This window comes from Nothobranchius furzeri, chromosome 5, assembly GCF_043380555.1.
Source record: "Nothobranchius furzeri strain GRZ-AD chromosome 5, NfurGRZ-RIMD1, whole genome shotgun sequence".
In the NCBI taxonomy this organism is placed as follows: domain Eukaryota; kingdom Metazoa; phylum Chordata; class Actinopteri; order Cyprinodontiformes; family Nothobranchiidae; genus Nothobranchius; species Nothobranchius furzeri.
In genome coordinates, this window is record NC_091745.1 from 13,786,183 (window position 1) to 13,803,732 (window position 17,550).

The 17,550-nt window shown below is 43.3% G+C and overlaps 1 protein-coding gene across 1 annotated transcript in view; it reads right to left on the bottom strand.

Moving 5' to 3' along the window:
* vat1 (vesicle amine transport 1) overlaps positions 1-10,121 on the bottom strand; it is a 48,547-nt gene extending 38,426 nt beyond the window's left edge. The window contains exon 1 of the mRNA XM_015948876.3: positions 9,485-10,121. Within this exon, the coding sequence (XP_015804362.1) occupies positions 9,485-9,913 (429 nt within the window). The 5' untranslated portion in view covers positions 9,914-10,121. The remainder of the gene's footprint in view (positions 1-9,484) is intronic.
* Positions 10,122-17,550: the final 7,429 nt, after the last annotated feature.

A 17,550-nucleotide genomic window follows, 5' to 3' on the forward strand; every position in this document is an offset into this window, starting at 1 on the left:
CTGGCGTCTCTTGCCGAAACTCCAGGATATCCAGCATCACCCCTGGAAGACGGGTCACCACTCTCTCGAGAATATAATCTCTCTCCTCCTGGCTCAGGTGTTGTAAAGCTGTCTAGAAATTAAAGAACATATGTTTACATGACTAGATTCATATCTCCAGTGAGTGATGTTTTTGTTTTTGGCATCTATTTTATTTTATTTTTTTACACAAATGGCTACAACCAACCTGCATCTCAGCTATACTGGCAGCTCTCAGCTGTGCAAGCCGGTCTCGGTCCTCTTCTCTGAAAGCTGTTCGCTGCCTACCCCGGCGCCCTGGTCCTCTAGAAGGAGCTCTGGACCTCAACCTGCTGCCCTCACCCCTTGAGCGTGTCCTTCCCCGACCCTCGGAGCGACCTTTTCCTCTCCCCTTTCCTTTAGCACCTGGTCTCAAACTTTCCCACGACACATCAAAGTCTGTGGCAGGCTCGGGCACACTCCATCTGAACTTTCTTCCATCACTCCTTCCAATGTGAATTCCTGAAAATCAATGACAGTAATGGAAAAATGACTGTATTACACTGTAGGTCTTGTTGATATTATGATTTTATTTTGATGCATTTTTGAACTAAACATTGATATTTATGTTCTTATTTACATTGTGATGCCTGTCCTGTAATGAAATTGGTTTCACAAATGATGTCAGTGACTTGAAATTGGATGTTCTTACATGATGCATAAACAATAACATCAGCTTGTTAGTAAGCTTAGTGCAAAATAATAACTGTAATTTGTCTAAAAACATCAGAAATCACCTGCAGCCACAAAGCCTTATACTGATAAAGTAGCATCATGTTACTGTCTTGCTAACCAGTCACAAAACTGGCTTATGAATATTTCATAGGAAGGAGCACTTGCTTTACATCACGAGTGTCATGGCTAAATTAAAATGCTAATGTTGTCATGGAATTTTACAAATATTAGACTAAAGTAACAATGTTACTTACTTCAGCGCTCGACACGGTGCCTTGTTCGAGCCGCGCTCTGGCCGTACATCACTGTAACTTTTTTTTTTCTAGTGAAGAGTTTGTGCGCGCTCTCGTGCCGGGCTGCAGTTACTCACAGCGCCGAGTGCGTCGCTAATGAGTTTCGTTTCTTCATCCTGCCCCATGCTCCTTTAATAAAAATAAGTCTTCATGGGATTTCTTGATTTTTTTTAATTTAATAGTTTGAAGCAACATGTTGCTAATTTCTGATGGTGTCCTCCTTCACCTCTTTTCCTTATCGAGCAGGATCCTTCGAAACACAACTGTCTCTTTCCAGAAGAATGAGCCGTGATATAAACTTCCCCCCCAGCCCTGCAACCAACCAATCAGGAGAACTCACTTGAGGGACACAGGAAACAGAGACGACAGCAGCATTATAACGCTTTTCCTGTTTTCTTCGTCCCCCTTATCCAGTCCTCCCAACATAGCTTTCCCTCCCACCCCGTTTCCACTCTCCTCACTTTTTCTCTTCCCTTCTTTCTCTTTCACTTCCTGAGTTCTTTTCCTCTTCCAACTTTAGAGCATCTTCCTTCCCCTTCTCCAGTCTCCCCCCGTCTTCAGCCTCATCCTGTCTGTGTCCCCCAGCTCATCTTTCTTTTTCTCTCCTGCGAGGAGTGTTCCTGACCCCTTCTTCCTCATCAGTGTAACAGGACAATGGGGCCCATCTTCTCTCCTGGCTTCCCTCCATTGGTCAGCATCCCTGCCAGATTCTTCCCCATGGCTGAGCATAAGACACGCTCTCTCCTCCTGGGAACGAACCCTCTCCACCCGGGCCTCGCTAATAGTCTGGAGGGAGCCATGCGTCTCACTGTCAATCCTCTCCAATTAGAGAGATTTCTGTCTCTTCCCTTTTTTGCGCCGTCATCTTTATGTCAAAGGTCGAGCCGTATCAATCTAAGGGCTTAAACATTGTCTCTGTCTCTTTTATCTAGACTTGTCATCTTGCATCTTCATCTTTCTGTCTTCTTTCCATCTTTTGATTGTGTGAGAGTCTTCAAACTCATCAAGCTCACTGGTTTAATTGGGGTGCAGGGCGGTACAAGCCACCGAGCGGGGGTGTTCAGGCTTGTACAGGAAAGAAACATGACTCACGTACTCGGATGGATCGGCAGCTATTCTTCTGCGCCCATGTAACGCATGTGAGTTGCTGTCAGTCACACAGATGCTGCGTTGGAGCGCACAAGCAGAAAAGCCCCATGACACTTCGGTTTCAACGTCTTCACAGACACACAGAAACACGTGGGCACATCTCGCGTTTCCCCTTCCAGTCTTTATTCTACACGGTCACAGCCGGGGTCAGGGGGGCAGGGGCGCTGGAACAAAGACACTTCCAGTTAACCATGTAAGAAAGGACTTAATAAGGCGGTGATTCAATTTTGGGGAATGCAGGCCACCGAGTCAGCTGGCTTGGTGGTGAAGGGTTTGATGAACTCAGCAGAAAGAAAGAAGTTGGGGTGGACAAGTTTTCGCTTGGTTGAGACAAAGCACAAAGGTTAGGTGTAACACCAACGCAGCAGCTCTTTGGTGTAATGACAGAAAAGAGATAAAAACAGAAGCTCAGCGGCGTCAGCGTGAGTCTTACTGTGTCTCAACACATTTTATCTTCAATTTAAAAAGCTGCTTTTAGCTCACGTTACACAATCAGTGACATCAGTGCATCAGACAGTCATTCTGTCAGAGACTTTTCAGCCTTTTTGAAATAATTAAAGAAGTACTTTATTACTTACTGTAGATAGCGTACTGAACAGCCTCTGTTTGGAGAAATAGCTTTTAGCTCTGAGGACTTACGAGCCATTAGCTAGTTTGACCAAAGTGTTTTGCTACCATTTTAAAACAGTTGAAATCTCCTCAGTTGCTCTTGTTACATTAAATGTTGCACCTCTGTTTCATCCAAGGGTCAAAACCAGCAGGGACTTGTTTGTACTTCTGCCAAAGTAATGAAAAACTGACAGCAGTGAAAGGGTTAAAAAGCATCAACATGAAATCTTTTCAAGATGACAGCTTAAAATAGAGATAAGAATGTAAGGTAAACATGGAGGTGTTCACCGACTGGCTGGCTGCAGAATGCATTTTAAGCCCCACCCCCAATGCACCATTTTATGGCTTCAGTAAAGCTGCACCTGAGGTTATTATTATTATTATTATTATTATTATTATTATTATTGTAACGTGAGGAAATATGGGTTTTCTGTCACAAAGGTGGTGTTGGACTCAGCTGGGTCAAAGCTGGGTCGCTGAGAACTTTCACCCACAGATTAAGACCTGAACGCCAGCGAGTCTGGGAGGAAACCATAACATCTGCCACCTGCAGCTTCGTGCCAGAAGATGTTGTTCCCACAGAAGATGTTGTTCCCATAAAAGTAGTCATAACATAACAAGTCTTAAAACTTTGTTTCTTGATTTTAATGTTAAAGTAATCATTCTCATTTTGCTCATTATAAATGTGTTTAATCAAATGAATGGTTCTTATGCTTTGGGTAATTATAAGAGATTTAATTAATCCATTCTTAATTAAATGATAATGTTGAGGATGTTTGTTACTGACCTTCACAAACACTCACACACACCCACACACAGAGTCTCACAGTAAACTCCAAACACATTTGCTGACGCACACGTTTGCTTTGAGAAGAGAAAGGTTTTTGGTAAGTTTCAGTCTTATGATTTCAGTTCGTGTTTGACTTCGAAAGAGAGAGGACCTGAGAGCCAAAGGGGGGCAGAGCCGGTTGGCTCGTTTCTTCCCCCCCTTTCACGCTGTTCCTGTCAGCCAGACAGAATAGCTGAATCGCAACTTCTAACGCAGACTCATTACCGAGTCTTTTGATTTCAGAGTGAATTAACTTAAGAAAGCGCGTCGACAAAATGCTTTACCATCAACGTGTACCGAGGGCAACTCTGGACCGGTTCCGTTCGACACCTACGTCTCCTGTCAGCCGTTGAGTGTCATCTGGATGAACCACCACCATCCTCCACGGCCCGGATCCGAAAGAGGGTCCACAAGAGTTCGGTGAGACAGAGCACGGTGTTTAGCGTTTGATGCAGTTCTCTGATAAGACCTAAGTTTATCCAAACCATCACTTCACTCAGACACCTGTTTCTTCCTGAAGCAAAATCAGATGCACACACGCATCCATCTCACCTCATGTTCAATTCTCACTACACTTTGCACCCACACGCATCCATAATCACATCATATCACTCTCAATCTTCATTCACCGACAGAAGGTCTATTTGAGCAAGAACAGCATATCAACTGTTAAAGATTGTCCCACAAGTTGCCAATGTTGAATGTTATTTCCTGTTTGTCAATTTCAAAATTATTAGTTTAATTTGAAGAATTAAAACATTTAATTGTCAAACTGGTTTCCTCATTGAACTGAAACACAGACACACAGATATTATCGTCAGTTTATCGATGAAAACAACCTTTGAGTCTTCTTAACAATATAAAATTTGGTTATTGATTTATTAAAAATTAATATTCCGAATTAATACGTAGCATGGTTCCTCTTTCATAAAAGAGCATAAAACCACAACGCTACAATATAACTGAGTAAAGACAGTTTCTCCTTACAATATGGCTGAGCCAGCCAATTTTCTTTACATTATTATTATTATTATTTTGTGATGTTGATTCACATAGTCCTTACGCAGATTCTGATAGTTCAAATCGTCGTCGTCGTCTTCCTCCACTTATCCGGGTCCGGGTCGCGGGGGCAGCATCCCAACTAGGGAGCTCCAGACGGTCATCTCCCCGGCCTTCTCCACCAGCTCCTCCGGCAGGACCCCAAGGCGTTCCCGGACCAGATTGGAGATGTAACCTCTCCAACGTGTCCTGGGTCGACCCGGGGGCCTCCTGCCGGCAGGACATGCCCGAAACACCTCCCTAGGGAGGCGTCCAGGAGGCATCCTGACCAGATGCCCAAACCACCTCAACTGACTCCTTTCAATCCGGAGGAGCAGCGGTTCTACTCCGAGTCCCTCCCGAATGTCCGAGCTCCTCACCCTATCTCTAAGGCTGAGCCCGGCCACCCTACGGAGGAAACTCATTCCGGCCGCTTGTATCCGCGATCTCGTTCTTTCGGTCATTACCCAAAGCTCATGACCATAGGTGAGGATTGGGACGTAGATCGACCGGTAAATCGGGATAGTTCAAATACATAATACAATTGTAACTGGTAAATTTGATGTTTTATAAAACATCAGGTGCAGGTGAGTGGGCGGTACTTTTGGCCCCACATACAAAGTGAAAACACAGTTTTTAACAGCAGCCACCAAGGGGGAACCTAGTCTAGTTATTATGCAAGGATTAGGATGTTTAGAAATGTTTAGAGGTGGTAGTGCAACAACAGAATACATTTTCCAGCCGTCGGCGTGTTGGTTCACTATTGATTTGGGAAGTGACCAGCCAGCACCGTGTACAGTGACTTACAGCATAAGGAGGACTAATTTCTATTAATAAGTTTATTGTACAACAGTATTTACTGTTAGAACATCTTCTGGCCTCAGAATCAGCTGCTTGACATAAGGAGTCTGCCAATTTACACAATCCCAGCCTCGCCTAGTCAAGCGGACTTTATACCGCAACAGTGCCCTCTAGTGGCTGGTGGGTCTAAACATAAACCCAGTGCTGTGCCTGTCAAAAAAAATTTAATATATATATTTTTAATATAGCTTTTATAGGAGAAACTGAACATTCATTCTGCACACCTCTAAACTAAATTATAGCTTTTTATTAAAATGATCCATTTTCCATCTTTAACATCGAATTTGTATCAAATTTTTATTTTGGCAGAAATTTTAACTTGATCCCTGATGCACCCAGAAAAACCACATTTGGAAACAGCTGTTGATGCTTATGTTTAACTCATTCACTGCCATAGACGACTAAAGTCGTCATTTGCATTTTTTTTTACTGTGTGGGCGTCGGAACGAGCACCCCCCCCCCCCCCCCCGTTAGAACAAACATCTCGACTCTAAAGCCAATCTTCATCCGCGTACGTCACACGTCACGTGATCAGGAAGCAGAACATCCATGTGTTAGGAGATCGTTTTGGGCCGCTGCTGTAAAAAAAGTGAGGCGCAAAGCGGAAAAGCTTCTGCCGATCACATTTCAACAACGGATTACGAAAGAACGGATAACGCTCGAAATGCGTGCATTCTTCCTGATGTAAGACGTGAGTCTACTCTTTGTTTTAGTAGTTTTGGCGTTGACATCATCATAGAGCACAACGTTCTGTGACTCTTCAGTGAAAACGCTGAAAAACGATGGCAGCGAAGGGCTTTTTTGATCAGAAAATGGCTGGCAGTGAATAAGTTAAAAATAACAAGAAAATCTTTGTAAAAAACAGAAAAAAACATCCTCTGATGTGGAAGTGACTGGGACGCAAAGGTTTAAACTAATAAAAATGCTATCAAATGTTTTAGATTAGATTTTCAAATGGCAGAAATAAGCTTTGGTCTGACCTGTGCTTGAAGCTGTTAGCTCATCAGTCTTGTAGGATGTAACTCCATTTCTCTGAACAAAGGCTGTTCACGAAGCAGACTATTTATGACTCATGCACTGAGCCATTTACAATTGTTATCCATTGAAACATTTAACATATTTTAACTCTAATTTTTGGGACTTTTTTGTGTTTCTGAATAATATTAACAGACATAAAAGATAACACGTGTTTTGGAAAAAAATATATTTCTTTACATTTTATTCCTCTGTTTTTGGACAAAATAAATGATTTTTGTTCATGTTTTTGACAAAACTTCCTACAAAAGGAGCCAACGTGAACCCATTTAACTTCTCATCTTAAGCAAAGCATCCACACAATTGTCTGTTTCACGATGTAATCATCTTGCAGGAGTGGGTTAATGAACAAAAGAAACCCTTTCATGTAAAGCCCAGCAGCAACTGTTCACCAGCCAGTTAAAGGGATTCACTGATGGTGAAAAGACTGAAGGAGAATTCATGAGATTGAAGCAGAGAAGCTATAGATAGAGGGGGAGGGAAGGATTGATGGAGGAAATACCAGACTGACAATGTGGGCCAGAGGGAGGTAATTGAGAACATATGGGTCTGATCCTTCCGAAACTTACCAAGGGAGCGCTTTCATTTTTTAAAAAACAAGCATGGAGGAGAAAAAAGTGCTGATATTTGGCATCGGGGGAGCTTTGGTGAGATCTGCAATATTTCCGCTCGCTGCTCGCTTACTCACTCTTACACTTTTCCCCACTTAGGTCATTTGGGGTGAGCTCACTGTGAGCTCGTTTAGCTCAGCATTACTGGACATCTTGAATGGATGCTTATTAGGCAAAAGTAATGTAATTACAGCATAATGTAAGAGAATAAAACGGTATCAGATCAATAGATGTACAGGCTTTCTGGAGGGCTAGCAAGGTCTTTTGGCTGCTTTTTCACTCATTTTCTGCCCAGCTTTTGTTCTCATCATGACAACCTATTAGCCGAGTTTTTGGTTTCCAACACTGGTTGACATTTAGTTCAGTGGCGTTTTAAAAAAATACTATTACAAGAAAGGTTGGCTGGAAAATATAAAAAAGAGAGATGATCTAAATATTTTGCACAATATTTCCCCCATTAAACACACTTCAAAGGCTTTTCGTTTTCATTTAATAAAATGTCAAAGTTTATCAACTAAAAGTCCCAATCATGAATGAATCGTGTTCTTAAAAAACATTTAGGGCTTTGTTGGCTGTGAGCACTCAGACACGCCCATTGCAAGTCTTCGTGTGTGTGTGTGTGTGTGTGTGTGTGTGTGTGTGTGTGTGTGCGCGCGCGCGCGACACTGATTTAATGATGGGTGAGCCACCTTTAAATCGAATCAAGTGACAATTTGGAAATAAACCGTAAAGAGTCCGAATAATGTCTGGCAGCTGTTGTTTCACCATTAAATCAGCGACACACACACACACACACACACACACACACACACACACACACACACACACACACACACACACACACACACACACACACACACACACACACACACACACACACACAGCTCATCCTCCTGATCTCTTTATGGACACATGTGCCACTCCCAGTTCTGTGCGCTGATTCTGCACTTGCATCACACATGTGGAGGAGTTCTCAAAGCAAAGAGCTGCTGTGAGATGTTCTCTTCCAAACCAATCATCTCTCTGTAGGGTTTTAAGGTAAATGGCCTTTGAAAGGCGTTGCCGTGGTGATGCCAAGCAGCATGAGCCGCCTTATAGGCCTGTGACTCATCACTAAAGCTCAGCCTGACAAAGTCCAGAAATCACATAGCAACGGAAGCTTCGGTTTCATTTCATTGTGTGGAAATGATTGAACTTTATTGTTAAATCATTTGGGGATTTGTAATGTTTCCAGAGCAAAACGGAGAGAAAAGCAGCCATGTGGACAAAGATGATCTCCTTGCGCACACCTTGTTGTCTGGGGCGCCGCGCCTCGCCCTTTCCACTCTGTGAGCCACCGTCGCTCCCGGTAACAAAAGACTTCGGAGTCCGCCGCCACCGGTGTCAAGCAACAACAATCAGGGTGGAGTCTTTTCAAAAGTCTCCAAAATAAAGCGACAGCCATATTTTTTAGGCTTTATGCGCTGATACAGATTTTTGTTTAAAAATCAAACACATTATTGCATCATTGATTTTAAAATTAACACAATCAGAAGCTTATATATACATATCAGACTAGTTAAATATTTCTCACCTTTTAGTAACACATTATCTTTTGCATTTTACACTACCTTCTGTTGGAGAAGATACATTAAATCAATATCAACCAGTTTTTTTAAGTGCTTTCATTTTGAAGCCAAACACCCGATTTCCGGTCTTTTTTCTGCGCAACTTGACGCACCATGGCGCACATGAAAGCGCAGAGCAGTACGGGTGCAGCGGGAATTGAAGACATCCCAGATCCCACGGATTTGTTTTAGCTTTAGATTTAAATCAAGTACGTGCAGGATGAGTCTGGGATTAAAAACGGGTTCTTATGAACTCATTTGAACTCAAAGTTGCTTTTTGCGTCAGTGCGCACCGCGGAGACGCGACGGGCGACGCCTGATGCTGCTGGCACACGAGCAACTTGTGTCATTTTACACTCCTTCATCCTCAACAGAGACAATCATTTTAAAAGACACAGGCTCAGGCGTTAACCGAACTTTTACGCACCGATTATCTGTTCACCGGAAACCCGCCACGTTTCAGTGAAAATCTGAAATAAATGTATTAATTATAATTTTCAGTTTTTTGTTCACTGCCTGGCCCTATAAAGCCTCATGAAATAGTGGATCTGACGCAATGAAGCAGCGCTGCCTCCGAGCGGGTGAAGCCCGACACGCCCATATCTGTGCAGCGCCGGAGTGAAGCAAAAATCCATCACTTCGTCAATAAAATCCTCCTAGCAATTACAGATCAAAACTGAAATGTCGTGTTTTTGAAAGCAGAGTGGCGTGTGCGCTTACTTTTCTGTCAGTTACTTCCTCCCCCACAGCCTCCACCACCCCGGCGCACTCCATTCCCGGGGTGACCGGCGGGGATGGGAGCCGGTCGTAAAGACCCTGTCTGGCCATCAAGTCCGCGAAGTTGAGCCCACAAGCCTTGACCCGAAGCAGAACCTCGCCAGCCTTCAGCGCAGGCTTGCCTTTCTTCACCTGCAGCTTGACTTTGTCATAGCCTCCGTAGCCGGTGAGCACCAGAGCGCGGTAGGTGAACGTCTCCTCCTCGGGGGCCTTTTCAGTGGTCGCCGCTGCCGGGGTGGCCGCTGCCTCGGCAGCAGCGGCGGGAGCGGACTCCGTCTTGGGCGGCTCGGATTTGGGCTCTTCAGCGGGTTTTGTCTCCTGCTTCTGGTCCACGGCGTTTTGCTGCTGGGCAGGTGCGTCTTCTCCAGACATTGTGCGGGAGGCTGCGAGACGGTGATGAACCTAGGAAATTACTTTCAGGCTTTTTGTTCACTTTTTGTGAGTGTTGCTGCTGTTAGACTGCACGCGCTTTTCTTGCAGATAAAATAAAACGTGAGAGTCAGAGCTTCGCTTTCAGCAGTCGTGCACGCAGACACAAACCCGACAAAGTGGGCTGATCAGTGGCCAGTGGCTGTCAACGCCACGCTCAGACGGAGTGAGTGGGACGAGACGCAGGCAGGCTGGAAAACACGGAGTGGTGAACTCAGGGAATGGCTCCTGGAGCTGACTGCAAGGGTTTGACTGGTTTAGAGCAACATGGAAAGAAAAATGGAGTAAATGTGTATTTTTCTAAAACTTTGGGGCGCTGATTCTAACAATATGCATTAAAAGGCATACTTTTATATTTCACCATATAATTATCAAAAATAAACTTTTAGAATCAAATTTAAACATTTAGACACAATCCCAAAGTTAAATCTAAATAGTTTGAATCAATTCTCTATGTATGAAGTTCAATTTTGGATCAAGATAAAATACATTAAAGTGACGATGTGTGTTCTCCCTGGCAATAGAGCTCTGGACCCCACGTGACTCTCAGTTAGTAGACGCCATATTGGCAGGTAAAAGAAGCTAAACAAACACGGATCTTAACCATGAACGTGAACGGGATCCGCTTGGATTTTACTTCGTCGGAGTTTACTTCACACTTTAAAGCCGAAGAAATCGTTTTATATAGTCAGAAATTAAATAGACTAAACATCTCCGACCCTTACCGTGCCCCTGGGATACTTTTTAAAAACGCCAGAAGCTGTCGGAGCGGACTTCTTACCGGACCTGGCCGGGGAACCCCTTTGGATTTACCCAGAGGAGCTGGCTCAGGCGGCTGGGGAGAGGGAATTCTGGGCCACTCGACGCTACTGTCCCCGCAACCCGACTCCGGATAAGTGGATGAAAATGGATGGATGGATGGACAAATAACAGATTTACATGTAAGTAGTTTAAATAGAGTGCTGTGCTGTTTGAATGTATAAACTGAACGCCAAGAGAAATCACTAGTTTGATTGTTTTCCGTGAATAAAATAAATATGTCAGGCAGGAGCGTCTCAGGATCTGTCTGAGATCTGTCTCGGTGAGACAGATAATAGCAATCCAAAGTGCTTTTTATGTGTGATCTGACAATTGATCAACCATTGCTTAAAAATTAAATACAGCTTAGCCGGTTAATTGTTGTGATCATAAAACACGTAAACGGCAGCACGCAGAAATCACGAGGTAACGTTTTATGTGACGTTTACTTATTGCTATGAGTAATAAGACAGAAAAAGCCACGCCAAAATAAGTTTAGGAAGCCCACTAAGAATCGTAATAAAAGCATTTAAAATAAATACCACACACAGTTGAGGAAACGTTGGTTTAAGTACCTGATATGAAGTGGTCGCTGCATAAGTGAAAACCTTTACTCTCGGGATCCCACAGCTTCATTTAAGCCCAGTCACTAGCGCGTTTTATTACAATGATCCAACGTTTGCGGCGCTCCGGATCTTGGGGAATCCTGTAGATGGCTCATTCCTTATGTCGTCCGTGTCTGTTTTGCATCCTGGGGCACAACAGGAATCTACCATATTTCCTGTCTGATTGAGTTTTCTGACAATAACAAATAGTCCAGCTGCGGCTTCTACCTGCCAATATGGCGCCGTTTCGATTTGAACTGTTGCATGCCGTGAGAAGTGACGTCAACTCCTGGAGCTCTATGGGGAGCAGTACAAGCCAGAGATATTTCTGTGTGTGAATAGGACCTTACCATCGGACGGCCATCTGGGTCAAAAATCCCTGGGAGCGCAACCTCCAGCAAAATGACAAGCACATCGGACTCCCTTCATCACTGGCAACGGGCAAAGACTTAAATATGTAAAACAACATTTAAAAATGGTGAAGTTTTGTAAACATTTGTTGCAAATCAGTAAATGCATTTTGTCCTCACAGGCTCCCATAGAAGGAAACATGTTGCCTAAAATGGCCTTGCTAAGAGAATTGGTCTTTGTCAGATGACGTATTGGGTGCTGTTGCACATTGCATGATGGGATTGCCAAGTGTATAAACAAGAGAACAGATGCATTGGTCGCTTTGTGTGCTGAGCCTAAACCTGCAGAAAAAGGCACACTTGTGCTTTGTGGAGGGCTGCCATGCCAGGTTCCAAAATAACCATTCGTCCATCCATTCTCTTCCGCTTATCTGGAGTCTGGTCGTGGGGGCCACAGCCTGTCGAGAGGCCCAGACTTCCCTCTCCCCTGCCACTTGGGCCAGCTCTTCTGGGGTAATCCCAAGGCGTTCCCTGGCCAGGTGAGAGACATAGTCTCCTGGGTCTCCCTTTAGGTCTTCTCCCTGGATGTGGCAGGAAAACCTCAACTGGCTCCTCTCGACGTGGAGGATCTAATCCGAGCCCCTCCTGATGACCGACATTTTGCTCCTCCTGAATCCAAGGTTCGACAATCCGATAAACCCTCCTCTCCAGAACCCCTGAATAGACCTTACCAGGGAGGCTCAGGAGTGTGATCCCCCTGTATTTGGAACACACCTATTTTTAAATAGAGGAACCCCCACCTTGGTCTGCCAATCCAGTGGAACTTCCCGCGATGTCCATGCAATATTGCAGAGCAGCGCCAGCCAACATAACCCTACGACATCCAGAGCCTTAAGGAACTCTGGGCAGATCTCATCCAGCCCCGGTGCCTTGCCACCGAGGAACTTTTTGACAACCTCAGTGACCTCAGCACCAGAGATTGGAGAGTCCAACCCAAAGTCCCCAGACTCTGTTTCTTCACTGGAAAATGTACCAGGGGGACTGAGGAGTCTTCGAAGTATTCTGCCCACCGATCCACAACGTCCTGAGTAGAGGTCAGCAGCACACCGTCCCGACTATAAATACTGTTGGTAGTGCACTGCTTTCCCCTCTTGAGGCGCTGAATGGTGGACCAGAAACTCTTCAAAGCCATACAGAAGTCTTGCTCCATGGTCACAAAATAACAAGAAAAAGTTGATAACGACATATGATCTTATCAGTTTTCTGCTTGGATAAAATGTTCTGCACAGAAAATAGGAGAACTAACAAAGAGAGGCCTGGGTCGCAGCTGTCAGAAGGAAGGACATAACTTTTGAAACCACATGCTTGTTTGCTTGCAGCAAAAAGGCAAGTAAAACGGTGGTTTTTGTGTAAGCAATCTAAAAGAATGTCCATTTTTGGGCTATAAAGTTATCCTCTTCCACACATGGAGGGCGGTTGGATGCAGGGATGGGTATTATAGGGCTGCACGATATTAGGAAAACCTGCGATATTCGATAACAGTGATTAATATTGAGATGGCGATATTACTTGCGATAAATAAAAACTTAACTCGGGAACAAAAATAATCGAAAACAAAGAAATAAAAAAAATCGTAAAAATGAGAAATGCAAAAGATGTGAGGAAAGGGAAAAAGAAAATGATCAAGAAAAGGCGATCAGTGGATTCCGGGAAGAGCAAAATCAGCAGAACAAAGCTAACTCAGGTGTTTGCTAACCATTAAAATTAAGTGCCATCCACCTCGGGGGCGGGAATCTAACCTATGAGAACACAACCGATTGGCTAAATGGGTGAAGAGCTCTTTTTGATTTGTTAAACATCATGCTTCTGTTTGATTGACAGAGCGCATGATGTGAAGGAAACATTTGAGCTGACCATTCATTGCGATATTTTTGTTCTTTGCGATATGCATATTGCTCATGCCGATATCGCGATAACGATATATTTACGATATGTTGTGCAGCCCTACTTTTAATTTACTTATAAAGACTTTCTTCTGCTTCAGATTTATTTTGTTATTCGTATAATTTCTTTTATTTACAATATAAAATACCATATTTTGTCCCCAACTTCATGTTTTTGTCTGAAAGATGACATATTTAGAAAATTATTAGATCTGATGTTACTCAGTACTCGAGTATAGTGTTTTTACTAAATATGCTTTTACTACTAGTGGAGTGATGCTTTTGGATGGCTGGCTACATTGTACTTTTATTTGATTATAAAAAAGTTGAAGTGGTATGCTTACTCAAGTGATATATTTTTGACAGTAATGAAACATCGGAGCTCTTTTTGTTTCTTCTGAGGTTGTAGGGATCTACGATGTCGATTGTGAAAATACAGATCCCTCGCCTACAAGTTTATTCCTTCAAGGGACACGTTCGTCCTTGTTGGTGGATCCCTGGAAGAACAAAAATATTAATGCAAGTCAATGGGGCTAAAATCGCTTTTAGTCATGTGTCATGGATTTCACATATCATGAATTTTAAAGACACATTCTAAGGCTAAGAAGGAGCACATTTTTGAAAAGGGGCAAACGTTGTTTTAGGTTTTGTGTGAAAAGAGTTCAGGACTACAAATGCGCATCACCAAATTGATGTCATCAAACCAGAAATGGAGAAAAAAACAAAGGGAAAAATGGCTGTAAGTTCTGTGAACTTCAAATCCTTCCGTCAGGAGGAAATAACCACCATAAATGTGGCCATGTGGTAAGTAGCAGCTGCGCTAGAAGAGAGGAGATTCTGCAGTGACGTCATATATGCGAAGTACCGACGTCTGATTTGTACTCGTGCTTATTACACATTTTTACAAGCTGATAAATCTCAAAGTAGGTGACAGGCGTGGTAAAAACACACATCAGTACTTTTCATTTCAATTGAAGTACAACAAATGTACGATCCAGGGTGTAAGGCCGAGCGGATTAGAAAACATCTCTTTTAGCCCCGTTGACTTAATTGCACTCATTGTTTCGTTCTTCCGGGGACCCATGAGCCAACCGGAAAGGGAGGAGACTATAGAGTTTCAGAATTTGGAATATCTATGTATAAAGTTAAATTTAAATTTAATCTAGCAGTTTTAAGTAAAACATTCAACAAAAATGTAAATCCAGACTGCCTCAAAGACTACAAAAAAAAAAAAAAGAAAGAAATGAAGAGATCCCGTAAATAACATCTTAAAAACTCTTTGTGCCTCAGTTTAACCACGGAAAACATATCCAGAGAGAATCCAGACGGAAACTGATGAAGGATCCATTATCAAAGGGAAATGGAGAGTTTTAAAGGGGCTATGTTTCAATAGTCAAATCTAAGCCAAATATTTGATTTGAAATAATCTTATTTAGATTTCAATAGTCAGCGTTTCTGATTATTCATCAAGTTTTTAAATGTGAGTTAAACATGATTATTTTAGCTTTGTTTGAACGTTAAAATGCAACGTTGTCAAGCAAGAGGCTAAAATGTAAAAAAAAATCATTGTTAGCTTTACGAGGAGCTAAATATGATGAAAATGTAATTATGTATTGAACAACAGCTTGTAAAAATAAACGTACTTATTCTCTGCTCAATAAATGAAAGAAATCATTACTTGTGATTCAACCCAAAACATTCACTCTTTCTGGTTTTGTGGGGTAAGGGTTGTCAGGTGGAATGACTCACAGAGAGCTGAAGGATGCAGCTCATTGCTGCCTCTCTTCTTTACTGCAGCATGTTTTGCTGTAAGGTTTGTGAAACTCTTGGAATCAGAGGAAACAACTGTTTATGCTGCCTGCTCTACAGTAGGATTTGCAGGAACTCTGGGCAGCGTTTGGCTCATTGTTGTGACTTCCCTGAACAGGCAGCTGAGACAAATATGGGTTTGGGTTGAGGTCAGGCCAGTTTTGATGAATTATTGCTTCATTACTTGGTCACAAGTACGGGTGCTTCGGAGCTGTTGGGCAGAGTGACCTCTCCATCAAAACACGCAGGTGGGGCAGAAGCGTCTACATTACAGCTTTGAATTTTATGCATCAGAACTTCTTCTTGCGGGTTTCCAAAGCTGAGAGAAATATTATTATCAAATATTTTTGCTGTATCAACCAAAGGGTGACCACAGGAGGAGGGGTGGTGGCTGAGACACTGGCTCCAACGTGCCACTCAGCACTCCGGAGGCCAAAGTCAGCAATGTCCCGGTCAATATGCCACAGGAGCTTAATGATGGAGCATGCAGGAGTTATAGATCTGCTGCTTTGACTCGGGCAAGATGTTACAAAGCTGTTATGTAGATGCTCTTTTCTGCCCAGCTACAGCAAACTGGGAGCTCTGACTGTGTAAATATGATCATTTATACAGGTGAGGCAGAACCAGGAAACTTACTCAAGCTGCAGGTCAGAGTCTGAATCAGAGAGATGCAAATCAAACTCGTCTTCTATTACATTTACTGGGAGAGGCAAAGGAAGTTGCTGACCTGGCTTGGATGGTAGAAGGAAAATTGCCCATCTTGAGAAAGAGTAGGGACAAGGGTCACACTCTTTTATTTTAAATGTGTTGAACCCAGTAACATCAGTTTTACAAAAACAGCACCAGATTTCAATGATGTCATTATTTTATCAGCTCATGTGATCACCACTTTAAAAGCAGCAGCTTTTTCAGGTTGCTGGTCCGGAGCATACAGGTGCGTGTTAACACAAGGAGGAAGGACATCAGCAATGACCTCAGAAAACAAATATTGTTGTCCTTCAATCTGGGAAGGGTCAAAGGTTAAGTCCAAACAATTAGGAATCTGTCATTCTACTGAGAGAAACGTTATGTGCATGTGGAAAACATGTAAGACAACTCCCAAGTCTCAGCAGATTCAACTCAAGCTCAGAGAAATTACAAAGAAAACAAATCTCCATCTCATGCTCTACAGGCCTCAGTTAGCAGGTTAAAGGTCATGACAGGACCATTAGAAAAACACTGAACAAGTATGGCTTCTTCAGAATATTTGCAGGGGAATCTAACAGCTGATGCTTAAACCGAACTTCCTCAAAGCAGAACAAACGCAGCAACATTTCCACACACACACACACACACACACACACACACACACACACACACACACACACACACACACACACACACACACACACACACACACACACACACACACACACACACACACACACACACACACACACACACACACACACACACACACACACACACACACACAAACACAAAGAATGAGTCTGGGTTCTGCAAGGGTCCAATCAAAGTTCTAGACCTGAACCAGACTTAAATGCTGTGTTAAAAACCCCGAAGAAGCTGAGCAGAAACAAATGTCCGCCAACCTCAATGAACTGAAGTAGTGTTGTCAAGAAGAGGGGACCAGAACTCCACCAGAACCATGAGAAAGACTGAGAAGGTCCTCCAGAAGATGATTACTGAGAGTTACTGGTGGTGGTGGTGGTGGTGGTGTGTGTGTGTGTGTGTGTGTGGCGGGGGGGGGGGGGGGGGGGGGTGGGGGTGGGGTGGGGGGGGGGTTACAAGTGTTGGATCACCAGGTGGACTTACAATTTATGCACAGATGTTTTAGTTTTAGCTTACTTTCATAATGACACTTCTGAACATGTGGTAAAGATCAGATCGTTTTCATTTTCTCCTGCTTTGTAAAAGCCTTCCTCTTTTTCCTTTTAAAATCTGGAGTGAAGGTAAAGAAGAACATGGTCTCAAGAACAAACACCTTGAACACCTGATGCCATGTCGTCTATTGTCTAAGTAGGTTACAGAAAGCACAATGTTGCTCAGCGGAGCGACCAGCCTGGATGAAGTAC